The sequence below is a fragment of the Trichoplusia ni genome, chromosome 6 (assembly GCF_003590095.1).
Source record: "Trichoplusia ni isolate ovarian cell line Hi5 chromosome 6, tn1, whole genome shotgun sequence".
Taxonomy (NCBI): Eukaryota; Metazoa; Arthropoda; class Insecta; order Lepidoptera; family Noctuidae; genus Trichoplusia; species Trichoplusia ni.
Genome location: NC_039483.1, coordinates 797,429 through 818,551, shown reverse-complemented (window position 1 = coordinate 818,551; position 21,123 = coordinate 797,429). Strand labels below are relative to the sequence as shown.

General features: G+C 34.1%; 1 protein-coding gene across 5 annotated transcripts in view; it reads left to right on the top strand.

The window, feature by feature from the left end:
• The first annotated feature begins 2,521 nt into the window (after positions 1 to 2,521).
• Positions 2,522 to 21,123, top strand: part of LOC113495385 (ileal sodium/bile acid cotransporter-like) — a 29,342-nt gene continuing 10,740 nt past the window's right edge. Inside the window, exons 1-2 of one of the 5 annotated variants that reach the window (XM_026874083.1) lie at positions 2,522 to 2,675; positions 20,887 to 21,074. In XM_026874083.1, the coding sequence (XP_026729884.1) occupies positions 20,912 to 21,074 (163 nt within the window). In that variant the 5' untranslated portion in view covers positions 2,522 to 2,675; positions 20,887 to 20,911. Of the gene's footprint in view, positions 2,676 to 4,295; positions 4,383 to 4,485; positions 4,506 to 20,142; positions 20,246 to 20,886; positions 21,075 to 21,123 lie in introns of those variants that run through there. The other 4 variants (XM_026874079.1, XM_026874081.1, XM_026874082.1 and 1 more) reach the window with 4 other exon arrangements.

Genomic DNA, 21,123 nt, shown 5'->3' with positions numbered 1-21,123 from the left:
TATTTTGTGTTTCTGGCAACATCTTAAAAGAGTAATATAAGTACTAGAACTGTCAAACTACTGACAAGTGACAAATTCTACTCGATTAACTCGACCGGTTTCGTTTTTGATAGAATTTTGATTTGGGTATTTTTTCTCTCTCTGAGTATTGACTGAAGAACAGTGAATATCATGAATAAGTTAATTCGTGCAGGAGCCTGTAAAATAATTTATAAAGTTTATGTGCGGTGCATGGCCGAATTTCATGCTGGGAAGCAGCTGTCTAACTTCCAAGATGTTTACCAACACACGGCAGATTTTACTGGTAACTATTGAAAATTGGGGTTGACTTTAGTAACGCGCTGCACGAATTACTGAGTGTTTTTAGTTTTAATAGATCGGCAATGATGCCCCGAGTTTTAATATGAAGTGTTTTTATGCGGAAATGTGTAGTTTTTGAGAAATCTTAAAGTTTTGTGGTTAGTTATCAAAATACATACAAATTACGTTAGAATGAAACACAAAGTTTCACAATGTATGGCAAAAGCTAGTGTTTTCTCACTCTTTTCGATTTTATCTGTGGTATTTAAGTGTCATTCAACTGTCAAAAACGTGTTATTATGCCAAAAGTTCATTCCCTTTTCGTTCGCGATTGTGGAATGTGCTCCGTGTTTTGTTTATTTGTGTTCTTTAACTACCCTTTTTATTTACTGGACCCTTGATTTGCCTACCGTTGACCCCTGCTTGTTTTACCGGACCCTTGATTTGTCTACCGCTGACCCCTGCTTGTTTTTTGGACACTGGCTTGCCTGACGTGCTAGAGATGGCTGAGGAACCTCAACCTTCGACGAGTTCGGCATCCGTTGCCCCGTCTGACGAAGGCGTAGTAGCCGCTGACGCGACAGTGTCGTTTGACGATTTATACGGCGACTGTGAAGCCCGACATTTGAATGTCACGGAGATAGCATCAATGTGGAACATTACCAAATTGGTGCGTGAACTCGGAACCCGCGAACAATGTGTGGAATTCGCAATCCAAAATGAACTTGTAGATAGTGTCAAGATGTGTCGGGTACACAAAATTCCTATGAAAATTTCATACACACAAAACAAAAATGTTGGCTCCTTTGTGTGCAATAAAGGAGCATGCCGAGCTCGGTCAAGGGTGGCTCGAGGAAAAGGCACGTGGTTTGATAATATAAAAATTTCTCTGCCACGTGTCTTTTATTTAATGTATTGCTTTGCGCATCGCAGAACCTACAGGGAAGTGATACATGAGGACCCAGAGAAGTCAGAGGAGGGCTGCTTGTCCATGGCTACTGTCTCTGCCTGGTACAGTTACTGTCGGGAGACAGTAGTTAAATATCAAACACAACACCAAGACGGTGAGAGCAAATTTGGAAAAAGGAAGGAACGAGGAACGAAGAAAAGAGATGTCATATTAGAACTTAAGTGGAGACGCTGGGTGCGAAAAAACAAATTTGACCCTTTTGTCAAATTAATCGAATGCATAAAAAATGTTTATGTAATAAATACATAATTGTCCAAATTTTGTGTTATAACCTGGGGATATGAGGGCAAACCTTCCTATTTAGCTAAAGATAGAGCTAAAATTAGTTTTTTTATTTAGAATCTGAGATTATTTTATATAGCTGTTGCCCGCGACTTCGTCCCCGTGGGTAGAAGATATAAGTTATGATTTATACCTGCCCTGTTTTTTTCACATTTTCCATTGTATCTTCACTCTTATTAGTCGCAGCATGATGGTTTATAGTCTAAAGCCTTCCTCGATGAATTGTCTATTCAACACAAAAGTAATTTTTCAATCTTGACCAGTACTTCCTGAGATTAGCGCGTTCAAACAAACAAACTCTTCAGCATTATATATTAGTATAGATTAGTCTTGAGATGTTATCCGGACTTAGCTTCCAAACTAAAATTTGAAATATCTCAAAAACTAAACATTTCCGCATCTTTTCCTTTTAGGGGGTATATCCCCTCCCCCTCCCCTCCCACCTCCCCCTTCCCCAACCCCCTACGAATGCAGCACGTTTCTTATGAATACCCCAGAATGTACTATGAGTAGTATGAGTTGACAAGTGAAACAATGTTGCTATATACAACAGTTATATATTAACAAACTATTAGCCAACAATCGACTTTTCGTTCGAGCTGTCAATGTCACCGCGTCAAATTCTTAATTGCCAAGCTAGTCAACTTAATTCATCAACTTCATTTACCAGTAAACAACAATTTAAATGCTCTGAATTTATATATACATGTTCGAAGGTTCTCAACTGGTTAAAGAATCCTCTGGTCGAAATAAAAGATGTGGAAAATAATTCTATACGACTGAGAATTGATGGACTGTTAGTTTAGTAAAATCTATTGTACATCCCTAGTGCAGAGCGTTCCAATCTTAATGGACATATACATTATTAGCATAAATTCAAAACACGTGCTTAAAGTGTAAAGAAAATTTTACGTCAATCCTGTAGGCTAATAATACTGAATATGGCACGATAATTACGCTGGAATACAAAGGTCAAATTGGTGGTCAGCTGTCGTCTGTCCTGACGATTTCTGATTTAGTTATTCCATAAATTTATTTTTATGAGTGAGCAGTGTTTAGTTAATCCGTTTTGTGAGTGCAGTAACGTGAGCCGTATAAGAAGAAGTGGAAATATCGTAATACTGTGAGTTTTTTTTACTTTCATAACTGTTACGAAACTACCGTTATATTTCTCTTTTAATTATGTTCATATTTTTGCTGTTTTTGATTATTTTATAGTGATTATATTGTTTCCGTGTGTTCGTATGCTTGTATTCTAGTTATTATGTTATAGAAGCGAGACTTTTTAATATACATAACATAAGTATCATTTAAGTAAGACGAGAACATCGTGGAATATGAACTTAACTTAAAAGCAGACTTTCTTAGAAGTGTGTAGAAGTTATGGAGCGTAAATAAATGTTATACTCAAACATTAAAGAACCATAAGTGTCCAGCTTGTGGGTCCATGATTATGTGCATACAAATTGGCTTCATAAAATATTTATTTAACCTCATGCCTACATGCAAGCACGTATAAATTGGCGCCACGGTTTTATGTATATTTTTACCCGACTGTTTAGATGGAGGGTAATGTTTTGAGAAGTCCAATTATTTCTTTACTAATGCTTGTATTATGTTCAGATTTAAGTTTTAGTCCAGAGCTATTTAAAATGGTTTAATTATATAGTTTTAAGTGTGCCTAATAATAATTGAGAATAAGGTGCTTTGAAAACTACATTTTTGTATATAACTTGTTACATTACATTATTTATACTACTTATAACATTTCACTTTAATCATAAAAATAAAGGCTAAAGAAATAATGGCTGTGTTTCAAGACAAAAAGTCAAGTTAAAGTCACAACTTTGACCCTGTAGCACAGGTTCCAAACTTTTAAAATTTACTGACATGCGTGGACTGTGCCCCTGTTGACTACTAAACTTTTTGTACTATAGTGTTAGATAAATTCATATCAAGTGCCCTGTTCTTAAGTACTACTGTTCATTTATCTTTTTAATATCTGTAATTCAATTACGTTCCAAAGAGTTTTAATATGTCTTACTAACCATTTTTTGTTGATTAATTGTATGATTATAATTTATAACAATGGGTAATTGAAACTATAGACCAAGGCCTATTCTCACTCAAAAAGACCTTTGATATTATAGTTATATACATGTTGTATAAAACGAACAGGCTGTATAAAATATAGCCTGTATAAATGGTAGCTTCAGTGTTGCAAGTCCAACTCACACTTTACCAGTTTTTGTTTAAGAAATCTCTATAGGTGATAAAATTTATGAATGATTGCGGACTTGTAGTTAGGTATTGTAGTATTTATAGTATTTACTATACTATTATTGTAGGTAGCTCTTTGTGGGCATTGCTATGCTTCGCATGTGAATAAATTATAATACTTGATTCAATTTTAAATTGGAAATTAGGTGGACTGATAATCAAGAGCTAATCAGCAAATCAGTTTTATCAAATATTAAATGCATGTGTTTTTAAGAATGCTACCTTGACACATAAACATTTTGAAAAGTTGCTAAAATAAAGACCTAAAACTAACAATAACTTCTGGAAACAGTATCTTGAGTTACTTTAACATTTAGTACTTTAAAATTACTATACAATTAAGCTCTGTACCCTTCTCACTACACAGTTAACTGGTTACCCTTGAACGAACGAGAGGGGAACATTCGCTATATGTTTTAGTCGCGAAGTCTCCTCTCTTAGCAAACCATTGCCATTTAAGAGTACAGTCAGACAATTGTCAGTATTCAAACGCTCTCGCGATAAACGGGCGTGTGCGTCGCGATCGCGAAACGCCGCTCCTTTTAAAAAGGTACATTTTATTGTGACTTTCACTAAGTTTGTGTTGGTTGCATCACTGTATTAACCTGCTCATGAGTTTGTATGTGATGTCGTAATGTTTTGTGTCTAATGTACCGGATAGCCGACTTTATCTGTACGTGTGTGATAGTCTGTAGATTATTTCTTTGATAGTTTTTAAGTCTTTTCTATTACCTATACCTACATGTTAATGAGGTAATTGATAAAATTGCGGATTTAATAGTTGAGATTACTGTTACGTGCGTTTGTTTAATATCATTGTTTGATAAACTCCTCATTAATTATTCTAAACTATATCATAAGGATATTCATCTTTCTCTTAATCTTTTCGTCCGAACAGTTTTATTTTGCAAAACGAGTAACGATACTTTATTTTTAACCAACCTACTTGTTGATAAAAGATAAAAAGCAGTCAGAATTGTGAACGTCAATATGTGAATAACAAACTTTAAATATGTGCAGTGTATGTGCAGTATAAACGCGTCAAGCATCGTGTTGGTATTTTCGCACATGTTTTGATCACGTGCCATCTCATAAACCTGCCATCGGCAGTCTTGGTGCGTTTCACATGCGTCAATTTTATTCTACTTAAGGACTAATTAGACCTTTTGAAATCACAAACGCCTTGCAAGCTTAGATTACGACTTGAGAATTGAATGCCTACCACCACCATAAAGATATATTATTGCAATCGTGGAACCGTGACAGCGCACTACAGGAAATAGAGTTGCGTCTCTTTTCCACAACTGCACTGGTATTGCTTTTCAAAAGGTAGTTGAACATCTTTAGAAATCATTAATGACACATTCATGACACATTCATGACGACCTCCGTGGTCGAGTGGCGTACGCACCGGTTTCAAGGTGTCGCTAGCTCTGAGGTCCCGGGTTCGATCCCCGGTCGGGTCAATGTAAAAATTCACATTTGTACATTGTCTCGGGTCTGGGTGTTTGTGGTACCTTCGTTGTATCTGAATTCCATAACACAAGTGCTTTAGCAACTTACTTTGGGTTCAGAACAATGTATGTGATGTTGTCCGCATTTATTATTTATTTATTTATTTATTTATTTATCATTAATCTAGACATATATTCTCTTCTCCTTTGGAGTAAACCCACTGGGTTATTTTGATCAATGTTTTTTGATGTTGAAGATCTGTGTCATTAGAAAGAAACTCGATTCAACGCGTGAACGTGATGTCACTCATGAGTTGTGTTATTTGTAAATTGACCCTCCATTGACCATTGTGCGAAGTAGTTCACTGCGTAATGTCGTTCTCTCACTCAAATAAGCGAACTAAAAGTAATCATTTCCAAAACGTTTTTAGTGGACCTACCCTGACACCTTAACCAAATAACTGCAGGTGCTTTCTAAGACCCTTAGCAGTGTGCTCGAATGGAATTGATTGCTTCGCATGCAAAAAGCCCTACGAAAACATTACAGTTAGAAGGTAGGATATTAAAAATTGTCGAACTTGTTCTGCTAGGTACAATATTTTTCAGCAAGACTTCACAGGTCTCCGATGTTAATCTTTTTTAATCATTAGTTAATGATTTCCCTATATTTTATAGTTATGTCAGTGATCAAGGACTTCTGTTACTGGCTGTTCCTTCTTGTCCTTTAATAATAAAGGTCTTTCCTTTTTGACTGATAAAATTTTAAATTAATATCAATTACCCATTCCTGATCTTGGTTCATTGAGCAGACGTAAAGGTCAATGACCTCCTGAACATAAAACAGCTCTTAGGACTCCTGTAATTAGTAGTGCAGTTAACGCTTCAGTAAATTGCATGTTGCTAAGGAAGTACCCACCATAAATGCTACCGTGAGTAGTCCAACAAGGAATCAGGTATGAAAATCGACTTTATTGCTTTTAAATAAAGGCTATTTTAATTCAGTCACAAAATGTGTTGACTTTTCTGCCTAAAAATGTATATTATCTACATACTGACATTTTTATGTCACACGTATCGGTTTGCCGGTAAAAGTAGAACATTGAACACAATATAATTTATTTTTACCTTAACCTCATTAATTAAGGTTTTAAAATAACTTAAGTGGTGAGCGATATACCAATGTTTGAGCCAAGGCTGTCATTCCATTTACCAATTTTCTAAATGTTAACTAAATTATCTATAAGTATTACTCTATGAAAATTCGATCCCAAGATAAATATATTCGAAGGTATTACAAAATAAAAGGGATTTAATAAATATCCACGTCATGTATTATTGGAAATGTGCAAATAACTTGTTTTTCGCCTAATCAAGAGCAGTTGCCAATGTTCTGTTGATTACTTAAACAAAATATTATATTTTTGAGAAAGAGAATGTAGAAAGAATAAGTATTATTTTTAAGTTTAAGTAAACTCATTATAAAATCTTGCTGACCATCAACTTCTTTTAGCTTATATTCAAACAAATATCCAAAACGACTTGAAAGTAACGGTAGTTTTACATTTTAACCTGTGTATCAATTCGACTTAGTAGGATGGACCAATTTTGGTACTTGAATTTATATTACACAAAAAATAATATGCTATTCATATTTTACAAGGTTTCCGCTGAGCTGAAATATTGCATGTGTATTGCGTAACAATGGAAAATTATGTTAGTATATATAGATAATCAGATGCTGAAGCTGGAAGCTGGCCATAGGAGCTCTGCTGTAAAACTATACAACCCAGTAATGGTAGTACTCGACTTATTTGCAATACACAGGCCACAAAAAAGAAGTAACCTAAGAAGCTTCGTTTTAAAAACATATTAACTGACATCTATTTAGCGTCTCTTGAGTTGGACAGACGAATCTTGATATTTTACGAAATCGTCATATTTGTTGTGTCATATGAATTACATGTCATTTTATTTTGTAGATTTTGTTATGTATTGGGGTAGACGACCTGTCTAACGAGATGTAAACGAGTATTAAATTGATTCACTTATCTAATCTATAAAACTGTGTTTCACGACTCACGGTGTTATACAGTGTTCTTTATAAAATTAGGAATAATAAATACCTTATTACAATTTGCAACGCCTTTATTGTATTCTCCTAATATTCTGCAGAATTTATTTAAAAGATTACTTTTTTTAAACACGCTGTAATCATGAAATATGTTCTTATACTGATTAGTTTCTGATTATATTATTAAAGCAAGAATCATCCATTTATTTATAATTTATTAATTATCCGACAATCAAAACTAAACGCCCGCAAATGTCCCACTATTGAGCAAAATACAAACTACAGTTTTTCCACATTTTAAAATATATACATATAGAGTTAATAATACGTAATTAGGTTAATACTACACTGCAATTAGAGGTAAGGAATTCCCATGTTTTACATCCGTTACATATGGCTAAGTCAGGTAAATGAATACATTTTTCCTGTCATGCTAAACAGTCATCTATAAACTATGTACTACACTCGAAAGGAAGACACAACAATTTGTAGAGTATATATTCTGTTATATAAGTGCGATGAACAAGATAAGATTGCTTGTGACACCAATTGCACTCTCCACTTGAGTTATACCTATGGTTACACAAACTAACGGCGGATAGCTTTCAACATCACAAATCATCACACCGGAGTTTTGAGATCACGTGGTGCATTCTGGTTCCCAAAACTAGTCTGAAATACAACTCTTCGCCTTGACGTAACACATTCCGTTGGACGGAGGTCATTTGATGACGTTGAAGACTGATTTCGTCTAGAAGCATTTTGCCTTTTACATTTTTAGTGGTTTTCAATTTTCGCATGGTTGATGAAAAACCAATCCATTGTGCATGATAAGATACCTCGTGTAACACATGTTTGTTTAAACATGCAAACACGTTGCTTGTTAGTTAAACAAGTTCAAGAATGCAAACAACTATGGACCGGTTTTAAAAGCACTACTATGGACATCAGTTCTTTAATTACAATATAAATTGCCTTCATCTCGTAATTCTGCACCATCACGGTCCTACGAAGTTTCAAAGTTTGATAAGAGGTTCTACACTTACCACCTCTGTTCCTTGTATTGCTCCATTTCGCTTTCATTTCAATAGTGGTGGTGGGCCACCTGGTTTTCAATATCCACTCGGGTATTTCTATATACGAATACTTATATAATGGTCACCTAGAGCTAATTTATTTGAGGAAAAGTATCGGTCCAAAAAATACACCCATGTCGTAAGTCACGTACGCTTTAATCTAATTGGGAGCTGTTTTTTTGGAACTTTTAGCTCCGTGTAGATGTTAGTAATGTCGAATTACATCTATTGTATATTGTACTTTACAATAAATCTCATTTGCTTGACTTTCAGACCTTGCTTGGACTTTGAAGATCGGACACTGGTCTCACATTATACTTATTGTATAAATAGCGAACTTCTAAGAAATTCGTTCTTGTTGTTGGAACCGACTATCTGTTTTCCTTATCTAAGCTTAGCTCCTCCTAACTCACTATCGATAGAAGAGTAACAACCTCTTTAGGATGATTGAACTTAATCACATTTGAAATAAAACAATGTCTTAATTTAACAATAAATCATTGATACAAAAAAAAACAACTTAGAAGAAATTTGGTTTTCAACTGTTTTAGCTGACCAAGTTCAAATTAAAAATCATATGACGTAAGAATTTCTCAACGAAGGTTATCAGTTGCTAAATTATCATAAATATACTGAAGTAACCCGGACCTTGAAAACAAAATAAAAAATTCTAGAATAAAAATTAATAAATTTGTTTTGAAAAAAAGTATTTTTATCTTTGTACGCAATTCGGGTGTCGAAAGGCTATCTGCTTTTGACCAAAAAGTTAACCGAACAGGCATTAGTGTTTCTCAAAAAATATAGTATACTATTCAATAATGTACTCATTCATTTGCCGACCCGTTTGTTGAATCACATACTACAGATCTGTCGTAGGTGTAGTTCGAGCATTGCATCCGTCTTGCATAATGATTGCATCCTGCCACAAGCCAAATAGCTCCATTTTCAAATAAAAGATTTGATAAAATGACTTACTGGAACTAAATGTCTATGTTCCAGTTAGGACTGAAGAAATACTGTCAATTGCCGTGATTTCAATTTCTGAACAGTCGCAATCACCTTTGCTATTAGTGCAATTTTAAAATTGCTTGTTACGTAATCGTTCTGCGATTTGTATTGTCAAGTATCAAGATGAGCTTAGCTTTATTTTGTTAAGAAGTTACCATATAAATATGTATCATTTATTATTTTACTTTTAAGCTGTTTTTTTTAATTTTTAACTTAACATATAAAGTAATAAAATACATGTATAATTTTAATCCCGGAGTAGAAGACCAAAATACCTTAAGATAATCTTAGACTAAGCACATTGCCATGTTGGAATCCTGTTCTAGGCATTTATAATAAAATTATCTGCATTTATTGCTGTATATCCGCTTCATCATTATTGTTTTTTGTATTAAGTTTCGATTCTCAGAAGGTTCTGGGGTTTGCCCCAGCACCTTCTGCATAGTCCGTAAGCATATTTTTCCGTGAATCAAGTCCATTAAATGTCCCTATATTTTAGTAAGCAGGTTTACTTATACATATATGTGTATAACTGTATACTTTCTAAGAATAATGGCCCATGAAGGTGTTACTTAAATTTTGCTATCGTTTAGGTACCATATAATATATGTTTCATTTCTTGAAACAAATCATGAATTAAGTCTAAGACTGATTTTTTTGTCCTTAACTTAGCTAGACATGGTAAGAATTAAATAGTTTATCAAATAAGATATTCACATTTCAAAACTGATTTATTAAAATCGTGTTCGTTGCAACAGTCTCAATGAACTTAATGAGCTAGTTATCCTTGCTATTATGTCGTGTGTAATTATAGCAGATACATACAGACACTTACATGCACAAGACTCCAGCAAAGTCAATCGGATCGCCTGCGGTGTAGTACTTGTATGACACTGTGTAGTGCGTGTGAAACTATTTGATACTTGAGATTGTGTGGTCATGGTCACTGAATAACTTAAAGCGTGTACTCAATTTTGTTTATTATTTAACACCACACTCGTTTTTACAATAGTTAGCTCGTGGCTAAGCTATAAGTTCCTCCGAGGTTCGAAAGGCACGTTAAATTTTGGGTCCCGGCTGTTGTTCATACATCTTTTACTTAGGTAACTGTGTTGAGGGGGTCAGATAAGCAGTTGCTCCTTGTAAAACACCTGGTTCTTAGCTTTATTTTATGAAGGTAACCTACGTTTCGATACTACAAGAATGATAAACCTGTAGGAGGATATAATATAATGACATAGTTAACGTTTTAAGTCAGTAGGTTAACTAGTAAGGCTTCATTCAACGAACTCCTTAGTAATATGACCCAAAGTGAGATACTACATAATACTGTATTGTGTTTAATACAATTATTCGAATGAATGAATCGCCTTTGAATAACTGCGTCATACTTTGCTATTTTCAAACTATGTGTGAATAATTCTAGACAGTAAGTCATGCGTACTGTAATTTTACAATGTGATGACAAGAATAATTACTTAATAGAGGTGTTTACCTCTCAACAGGATATATAAAGTAATAATATATTATTGTTACAAACTACAATGGCTAGAAAGGCCATTATGTAATATTATTTCAAACAAGGTTTTACTGTCGACCGATCACCATGGACGGTTGTTTATTTAGAGACAAACTGTGGCTATGGCGTGAAGACTCACGCTTCCAAAACTGCAGTAACGACTTTAAAGGTGGCTGCAGGCCCCCAAGCCCTGGATCTACTATTCTCATGCATCACTTTAACAATATTGTAGGTCAGCTAGGTGGTATGTTGCTTAAGTCAAGTCGTCAGGGTCAATAGAATGGGTAACATAACCACGACATTGAGATCTTATGACGGTATTATTCGGCGTATATCAAATCTTGACATGAATTTAATCTTGGAACACTAAATTCTTTTGTATTTGTAAATATAATATTAAAAAATAAAGTGATTTGTTTCGTAAAAATGTAGATTTAATTTTTCAATTATCAAGACTTGTTGCATTTAACAAAATGCACTATAGAATGTTTAAGGTCGAATATATGATGATACCTTATTTAGAATTAAATACATTCTTAATTCTAAATAAGGTATCAACCAATTATTATTAAAATTAAAGGGTTCGTGTCAGTAACGCAACATGATGTGTTAATATACTACTAGATTTGCAAGTCACGCGATCGCAAACGCAATATCTAAAATTCATGATACAATTTGACCTTCGCATGTATCATACAGGTTAGATTTTAAATTTGTAAACATTTCATCTTATAATCATTATGTATGAAGTTCTTAAACAATAAGTAGGGTTTTGAGGGTACACTACCATTGCTCAAAGTAAGGCTGTAGCGTTTGGAAAAGAGACGTCGTCGCTCTACGCCGTGCTTTTTCGCTTACGATCATAAAAAAACTAAGAAAAAGTCTACCAACTTTTATTTAATCTTCTGCAAATTTGCATTGATAATTTATATCAAAACATCACAGTGATTCATGCACTGGTTTATTGTATAAAATTAAACCATTATTAAGCCACATTTACACTAATTGTAAACTACCGTGCAGCTGCAATACATTGCCTGCAATGATATATCACTCTTGATAACTGAGTTCCTCGACCCCGCAGTGTATTGCAACTCGCAGTATATTTGTCACATCGTCTAAATGGTAACGGGTGCTGTGTATACATCCATAAATTATCGCAAATGGCGCTCCCATTCGTTATCAAAACACTTTCTTATGGAACTTCAAGTACATCATTAGATAAATATATGCGATTGTACAATTTTCATAATCTTATCACTAGCGTGTGAAGTGTCATTCATAGATGGTTGTGATAGTTGGAACGCGGTGCTATTGTATCCGTAAAGGAAAACATTGTCTGGTAACCTAGATTAGCTCGATTGGCAAATTGGATGAAACAAATGCTTCCGTTTTGTCTTTATATAAGTAAACTTCTTTTTCCTGTGGGAGCTGGTATATTATTAGTTATTCTTTGATCACATAAATTCCTAAGACTTTGGTTATTATTAATCGCTTTTTAATAGATGCTTTAGTCCTCGAGTATGAGGGTCTCGAACCACAGTTATAACACCCTCGAGCTAAAAAGCAATACTTATTTTGGAGTGTATTATTTTAATTGGGCCTATCCCGCCACGCCGTCATACATGCAACTCCTGAAAGCCAGGATCTACAATGGAAGGAACCAGCAAAACCAAAGAAACATTTAAGCTCGGTTTGTCCCCGGGAAAATGACAACTGCGTTGGAACCCGCAACAAAATTAATCAGAAGTAGTAAAAAGTGGGAGTTGAAAAAATATTTCACTTTCCTCCATAGCAAGCTGGAGACAAAAAAGAAATAGCTTGTTGCAGCCAAGAGATTGGGAACGTAGTTAGGCTTAGTTGTTAATCTTCAAGTTTGTCAATGTAGTGTGTCCATCAAGTTCCCACAAATGTAAAAAAAAATGATCCTTAGTACGAGCGTACCGGTATTGTATTTTATTATCTCAGTATATTTTAGTTTAGAATTGTCACCATTCACATGTCTTGTCGCTCCTGTAAACAAACCAAATTTATTATTTGTTAAAGTGCCATTAATGTCGGTCATTTGCCAACTATACCACGGCACGGATTTATTGTTAGCTGACAATTCTAGTTTTCATTCTTTAATACAATATCAATGCTAGGTTATTTGTAGATTTCAGAAACAAATAGTATACGTATGTACAGCCAGCATCGGAATTTTACGATCAAAGTCAGTTTTACAAACAGTTTTAAATGTTTTTTATAATAACTATCGTGAGACTGATTCATTATTAAATGATGTAACGGTTTACTCACGCGTATTTATATGTTCAGTGACCATAGTAATATCGATAAGAATTGGAGTATATTCAGTAGAGTTCCTGTATTTTGGATCGTAACTTAAAACTGCAATACTAACTTGTTACATTTTGTTGTGTTTTGAAAAGTGTATTTTTAATATTTTCGTTAGAATTTTGTTGCTGGCCGTACATTCAAAAATAGCTCTGTCCTATTTACGGATAGGTGTTGCGGTGTACGGCGGTTATGAGTGATTGCAAACTGTCACCCAATCGTGTGATTCGAGTCTTTCGGGTTATAGATTTAAAGGTTGATTTCCATTGATCAGGATTTGAGACATAGGTCGTAATAAAGCTGATATATTCCTAATAGGAATACAAGGACCAAATCTATGTACATAAATGAGGCAACTCAAAAAATATGTGAATTAAACCTTCCGGTAAATCCATTTGGCACGTGAAATTTGCAGACACATTACAATGACGTACTCTATTGATTAAAAGCACATGTCGACAACAGCGATATCTTTTTGATCTTTAAAACTGCCGATAAAAATGAATCGCTCATACTGCGGACAATTTACAGTATACGTACCTATTTAAAGGTGCTGATGGATTGGTAAAAAGTATTTGAACAAAAATAACTTGGTTTCTTCTTGAAATCCGATGACGTACTTTTAAACCGTAGGCAAAGATACGGTGTCTATTTGAATCAGCTTCTGTGTCCCACAACTGCAATAAATCATCTCTGAAAAAGTAGAAGATCGGACGGCCGATGGGGGCAGAAAAGAGGTGGAGACCACGTACCACCAAGCGCAGCGTGGGACGGCCATTAGCCAAATGGGCCGACAATCTGGTGAAAGCCGCTGGGTCTCGTTGGATGCAGATGACAATGAACCGGTCGCGCTGGAGGAAGAACGGAGAGTTCTGTCCAGCAGTGGCCGCTGATGATTATGACTGCAAAAATTTATTGTAGTGCCTCAGATCACATCAATTTTAATCAGTACAATACTCATAATATTTAAGGTTTAAATTACATAACCACATAAATAATGATAAAAAGCTCTTAAATCTAGTTCAAACAGTTCATATTTGTTATCAAAAACACTGCTTAGTTTAGGCTATCAGTAGTTTAAATTATTTCTGCATTAATTAAGTGTACGATAAGAATATGCATGTTTATTTTACCCGTGATCAATTAATCTTTGGTTCAAGCATAGTATAAGGAAAATTGGTTTTATTTATATAATTGGTATTTTCCCGGAACCCTTTGGAATGTTCTTTTATCCTACTTTATCTTTATTTGTAAATATATCTTCTATAATTATAATAATACTAGCTTTTGCCCGCGACTTCGTTCGCGTGGAACAGTGACTTCCGGCAGATTTTTGGTTTTGGGTTTGGGCATTTTCTTTGTACTAAAAGTAGTATTATATTTTTTATATGTTATTTTATTATTTTTTTCATACCTTTTTACTACTTATTTACTTTTTTCCGATGAATTAAAACAACATGAACCGAACTCGTGTAACGATCGACACCATTGCGCGTAGTACTAATAGAATTATCTATACTCCGTTAGAGCATTTTCTTTGTAGTAAAACTTTTATTATATTAATATTATTTTTTTTACACCTTTTTACTGTTTATTTACATTTTTCTGATGGATTTTCCGATGAATTAAAACAATAACATGAACCGAACACGTGTAATGACACCATTGCGCGATTAACGCCATCTATCTACGGAGCATAGGAACAGCTCGACATTTGACCAATAGATGGCACTATTATATAGTATGTCCGTAATAAATTTTATTTTTTATTTTTATTTTTTGTAATAAAAACTATCCTATGTCCTTTCTCAAGTTTCAAACTATGTCTGTACCAAATTTCACACAAATCGGTTCAGTAGTTTAGACGTGAAGAAAAGACAGACAGACAGACAGACAGACAGAGTTACTTTCGCATTTATAATATTAGTTTTTATAATAATATAGTAGTGTTTTTTATCCAGTACTTGAGTGACACTTATCACGATGACTTAGCACTCAGTGAATGCTGCATAATGATGATTTTTGTGTTTATTTTCTAAATTATAAAACATTAAGGACCTATAACTGGTTTAGTTCTGTCAAGGATGGACCGACAAGTGAACACATAGTTATATGTATAGTACACTAACATTATTCCGACTAAGTTAAAGCATTATAACTTTTTTGTAGATACAACCGACATACAAGCGGTTTAATTTAACTTTTAGGAATAATGTTAATTTAAGGAAGTTTCAATTATAATAATGTTTACCAGTTTTGCTCTTTTTTATTTAAGTCTAGCCTTCCCAGGCCGAGCCCACTTCGTATCGGTCACCCACAAAAATTGTGACTTTCTGGTCAAATTATATACAAAATCGGTTTAGTAGTTCATGAGATTATCCCTCATTAACTCCAGACCTCCTGTTTATTCTCAAGTTCTCTGCCTATACGGCTGTGAAATACATTGTTAAACTCTATACGCATGTTTTAAATTTCGGAGTTCCGGTCTAAATTGATAGCTTTGCAATTGCTTCACCCAAATACAAAACGTCAACACTCAGGCGAACTAATTATGCCTGACGTGCCTTACGTATCTACAAAGATCATATTATAATTGGTTCATTCGGTTTCCGACGGGTCTATCGAACATTCAATAAATTCAGAACAATCGTCACAGTCTGACCAGTTGCGAGGTCAATGCCGTTGTACGTAACTACGTAATAATTATTAGGAATAGCGAAACTCGGAAACTTAAGTAACCGATACAAATTGACGAGTATAATTGATCCGTTATCAGTGTCTGTATGTTTTTCCTCAATATTGCTATAAATGCATAAATAGACTTTGTTTTGTAGCCATATAATTAGTGCGGTAATTTAAAGTTCATATCACGTAACGATGACATAATCGTAATCAAAATAAAATAATAATTTGTGTTGTCATTCTGACTATAAAAAAATGTTTGTAGAAAATTCAAAAATACAAAGATTCCGAAATTGATAAGTAAGTATACTTATCAATTTCGGAATTAGAATTAACTTTATAATTTCGAATATAAAAATGGTCTATCCAAATTTGAATTTCGTATGCAGCGTGGGCAAGGCACCCTACACGCAAACTATTGACCAAAGGACATTTTTTTTTCCCAGAGCTCTACTTTTGGTATTCAGGTAACACACACTACGTTTTTCAAAGAAACGGTATAATAACATTTTCCGAGGTACGTTTCATTCGTAATCCGCCGCGAAGATAATGTTTACTAATTACGTAAACTAACTTTCACTTATGTTTAATGATGTAAATAGAAAATGTAGGAAGGTGTAATCTACCCTGTGTTCCCACTCGCTTCCTATATCGTTTTACAGCTGCGGCTTACAATCGATCGATTTAAGTAGCCATTGTTATGACACTCCACTGTTTATTTATTATGTCAACATACTGCCAAGTTCTCAAGGTGATACTGTATTATAGTACAAGTTTTGATGAAGTTTTTAATACTGCAATTAATTATACTTTACCATCAAATATTTATGCATGCAATTGGAGAATTACTGAAATATATTGTTGTCCCTAATGACAGTTTCAAAAACGAAACCTCTTTGCAAAGGCTGAATGATGTTTTCCATTGCCAGTAATGGAGGTCACAGTAATTTGTTAAAGAAGTTTCGGATACGAAACTAATTACTATTATCGTTTGATCGTTTTTGGTGTTTATTCACGAATAACCAATTAAGTTTTGTACACGTAATTCTTGCCTTGAGTAATAAGAACACGAATTTTACGATCGGTGTATACGGGTTTTGTCTGTGTTCTACTTTTTTAAATTTATGTTTTGGATATCTGACTTGTTTTTTTTTTTGAAGCGTACATTGAGACACTCTTTGAATTTCAAACTTTTCCTTTGAATATGTAAGTAGTTGATGTGCGTCAAATCTCGACATTGCGTAACACGAAATTAAAACTATTTTTTCGTTTTTGTTTTGAACGTATTTTTCAAGATTTAAATCCAGGTATCTGATACGTGTGTAATGAACATTGTCTGCAGACTATGTAGCTTTTTATTATTTTTAATACTTCATTTTCGTTTCCTGGATAAACAAAATTTAACAACAAAAGCCACGTCAAAGCAACTGAACACGACACCGCGACGTGTCGCGGGTTCGATCCCCGTGTAAGACAAGCGGTTCTGTGATCCACAAATACTTGTCCAGTGTCTAGATGTGAATGCAAAACAATGCCAAAAACTATGTTTTAAAAACTTAAGTTAAAGTTTTTCACTAGAGGAAGAGGGATGTCGCTCTACGCAATGTAGTACTTCATCTGGCTTTCGCAACTAAAACTATATTTCTTTATGATGTAGTGGTTGGGTCTTGCTTGGCCTGATAGCTTATAGATAAAGTAATTGTACACATTGATCAGAATGTAACAATTCTGGGAAAATACAATTGTATGGTTGGTTATTCGTCCATTGTGCTGCGGATTTCGACGTTAAACAGTATGTGAGTTTTTACAATAATACGAAAATAATATTATTCAGCGATCCGGAAAGGCGGAAAATTTGTCTTTATGCGAAACTAATAAATCTTTTGAAGCTGAAATACATTTCAATCGCCAGATGATGTTTATCAAAATATTTTGTTTGTCAATTTTTTAAGAGAATTTGTCCTTATATTTTGTTATTAGAATATTGGATAATCTTTTCCGGCCTTAAATACTTAGTACATTTTTCTACTTACCTTAAATAGTCAACCGATATTTAGTAATATTTGTTTAATTGAAATGTTCAAAAGAAAGAGACAGCCGCACTTCAAATAACCGCTATTATAATTCTAGAAGCGTTGTCATTGAATTAGCTAAGAATAGCTGAACCTAGACTGAGTGTCACCCAAATGTTTGATATTTCATCATACTTGTTATTTAAAGCTTATTTTTCTTGCAATAAGTACTATTTTCGTAATAATGCATATGGGACCGCTGGCATGATCATTATTAATGCCAAACGTTTTCAATTATATTCTGCTGAGTATTTTTCCAAGAATCATTTCGTTTTTTAAATGATTGGTTTGTTCATCGTGGAAGCAAACTATCATCTCCAAAAAGACTGTTATTTAGTTAAAGGGGGACGGTTGACTATATGGGTTGGAGGGTTGTTTCTCTAAGCTAACAACACATGTCATATTAATGGGTTACACAACTCAAAGTTATCTATCAAACATTTTTGTGCATTTATTTATAATCAACTGTTTTAAATATTTTGTTCCTTCTCACATTAAAAGCACGATGTCAGTGTATCTTACGCAGGCTTATAAAAAAAATAACTTGTGACAGCTATTTTTTTTTATAAGCCTGCGTAAGATCCCACTCATGGGTAAAGACATTTCTCTTCTTCCAAACTTGTCTTCCAAGCTTAAATACCACAAAAGCGGTGGATGACGTACAATTGTTACTACAAATACCTAACTAACGCAATTAATAACATCTTTTCATAAGTTTATACAACAATTCTATTGTTATTAAAGTAAGTCGCAATTGTAAACAAAAGTGACTGTTATAAATAAACAGTACACGTATTAGTATTGTACTTTAAAATAACAAGGAGGTCTCATATCTGATAAGGGATCATTTACTTTATACTTTGCTGCTAAGAAACGGGTACAGAGAAGTAATAGTTGGAAACAGGATAAAAAATTATGGTCTAATATTTTTGTCTCATTTAAACAGAGATAAATAGAATTGATGATGATGATGACCCTCTGAGAGTTTAGTTTCGAAATTCTGTAGCAGTAGTATCATGTAGCAAAACCACGGTCTAGACAGATTTTATTCAAGACAGCAAGGGAAAATCTATCTTAATACGTTGTAGAAAAGTGATTATTAATGTCAGTATAACAGCTTTTGGGACCTGGCAACGCCTGTAAACCATCGAAGACATTAGGCTTTGTATATCTCCTGTATTTCCTTATCTTAAAGAAAGCCTCGTCGTTGTGGAAGTGAAACGAAGTATAGCTCTGTCTCGCTTCCACAGCGACATAGTCCGGTTTTTATTATCGTGGTACAGGCAGTGTATCGTCTCAAGGACAATTTCAATAATATTTTGTTACGCATGACCGTTTTGTTCGCACAAGAACAGAATAACAATAATGAATTACATTTAATTCACTTTCCCTGTCTGTAACATTAACGTGTAATAAATTATATTTTGTATTTTAAAGGTCACTGTTAATTTTATTCAGGTTATTTGCATTCGTAATACAGTTGTTTTGAACTTTGTGGTTGATTCTGATATAGCCACTTTGTACATACTTTGTTTTATACATTTCACGTCATAGAGAATTGCACTTTTTTATTCAGTCTGTATACAATGTGTAAGTTAGTGTTGTCACTATAATATCCTAATGTAAGGCAAAGTGTTTGGTTTTTTTTATATTGTATCTTGGTAATAAATTTAATAACTAATTTTGTTCAAAGCGATTTCGTTCGTCTTTTCTTACACAATTTTTATAAGCACGAGGCCAGGGGTCTACGTGAGTATTCTCGCGTTTGCAGCGACTATATTTTCGCCACCAAAACGTAGTAACTGGGAAGGGATGGACTGTTAGTCACCTTCTTTAAGCGTGTAAACGATGTCGTTCTCACTGATATTCTAAAATACTTTGCCCCCTCACAGGGCAATTACTTAACATTAATCCGCATCACGTTTCGTACATCAAATTATCGCCAATTATAATACTAAATACTTTTTTATCGACACTATCTCTACGTGACCGCGTACACGAGATATCATTGACCGAAAGAACCGAAATTATCTCGAGATTAAATATTCATAGAAATAATCGAGTTTAACTGGTAATAAGATGTATCGATAGTCTGTGTCCCAGCACTAGCTTTTGTGTGTTCGTATTGAGTGGATGTTTAAAATGTGTAGTTAGTGACGATTAGTCTGTTGTTGCCATTCGATATCGACCTCGCACGGTAAGTGGTAGTCACCACAAGTCGACAACTTTTACTTTATATTCGAACGTGTTTATATTTTTATTAACCTACGAGCTGTTTTGTTTTGTGATAACTTGAAAAGGATGTGGTTATTTTTGGACTATACGCACAGAAATTTGTTATGTTACCAACTTATGTTATGTAATTTTTTCGATTTGATTTTTCGAAATTTTACATGGAACTTCCTTGGACTAGTTCACATGAGTTTTGCTTAAGCCGAGCAACGTTCCTTTCCTTTCGCATTGCGAAGGATAAAGGTTATTGAACCCGACTAAGACATACGTCATATATCGTCTGTGCGAAATTTATGAAGCCGGTTCAATTGATACATAAATTATTACTTATAAACAATTCTTTCTACCCAAAATAATTTATTTCTGTAATTTCATGTCAATATGTTAAAAATAATTATTGAAAATATTGTTTTAAAAAAATGTTTGGGCTACTTATAAACATGCTTTCCTGCGGATACACTTAGTTTAGGGCTACAAATGAACATTGCGTTCCTATCGACTGCTTAATAAACTACTCAAAATAGTTATATTCTACTACTATAACTATTCAAAACACTTCTAAGTACGACTATAAGTCTCTTCAATAAATTACTTTCTTCTTTACAGAATCATTTAAAAAAAAACGGCCAAAATGTGTCCAATTTGGCCGCTCCACCTCATCATACTATACCTGCTGGCGCTGTGTCCGCTATGGGTGATCGTACAGGCTGTCCCCGAGCTGACGGCGTCCTTCGACCCTGAACAAATCACCGTCAACATGGATGAATATCATTTAGTCAATGTAGCTGTAGAAGGTTAGTTTCTTTGTGAATGTCGACATGTCCTTTTGCCAATAAAAGAACA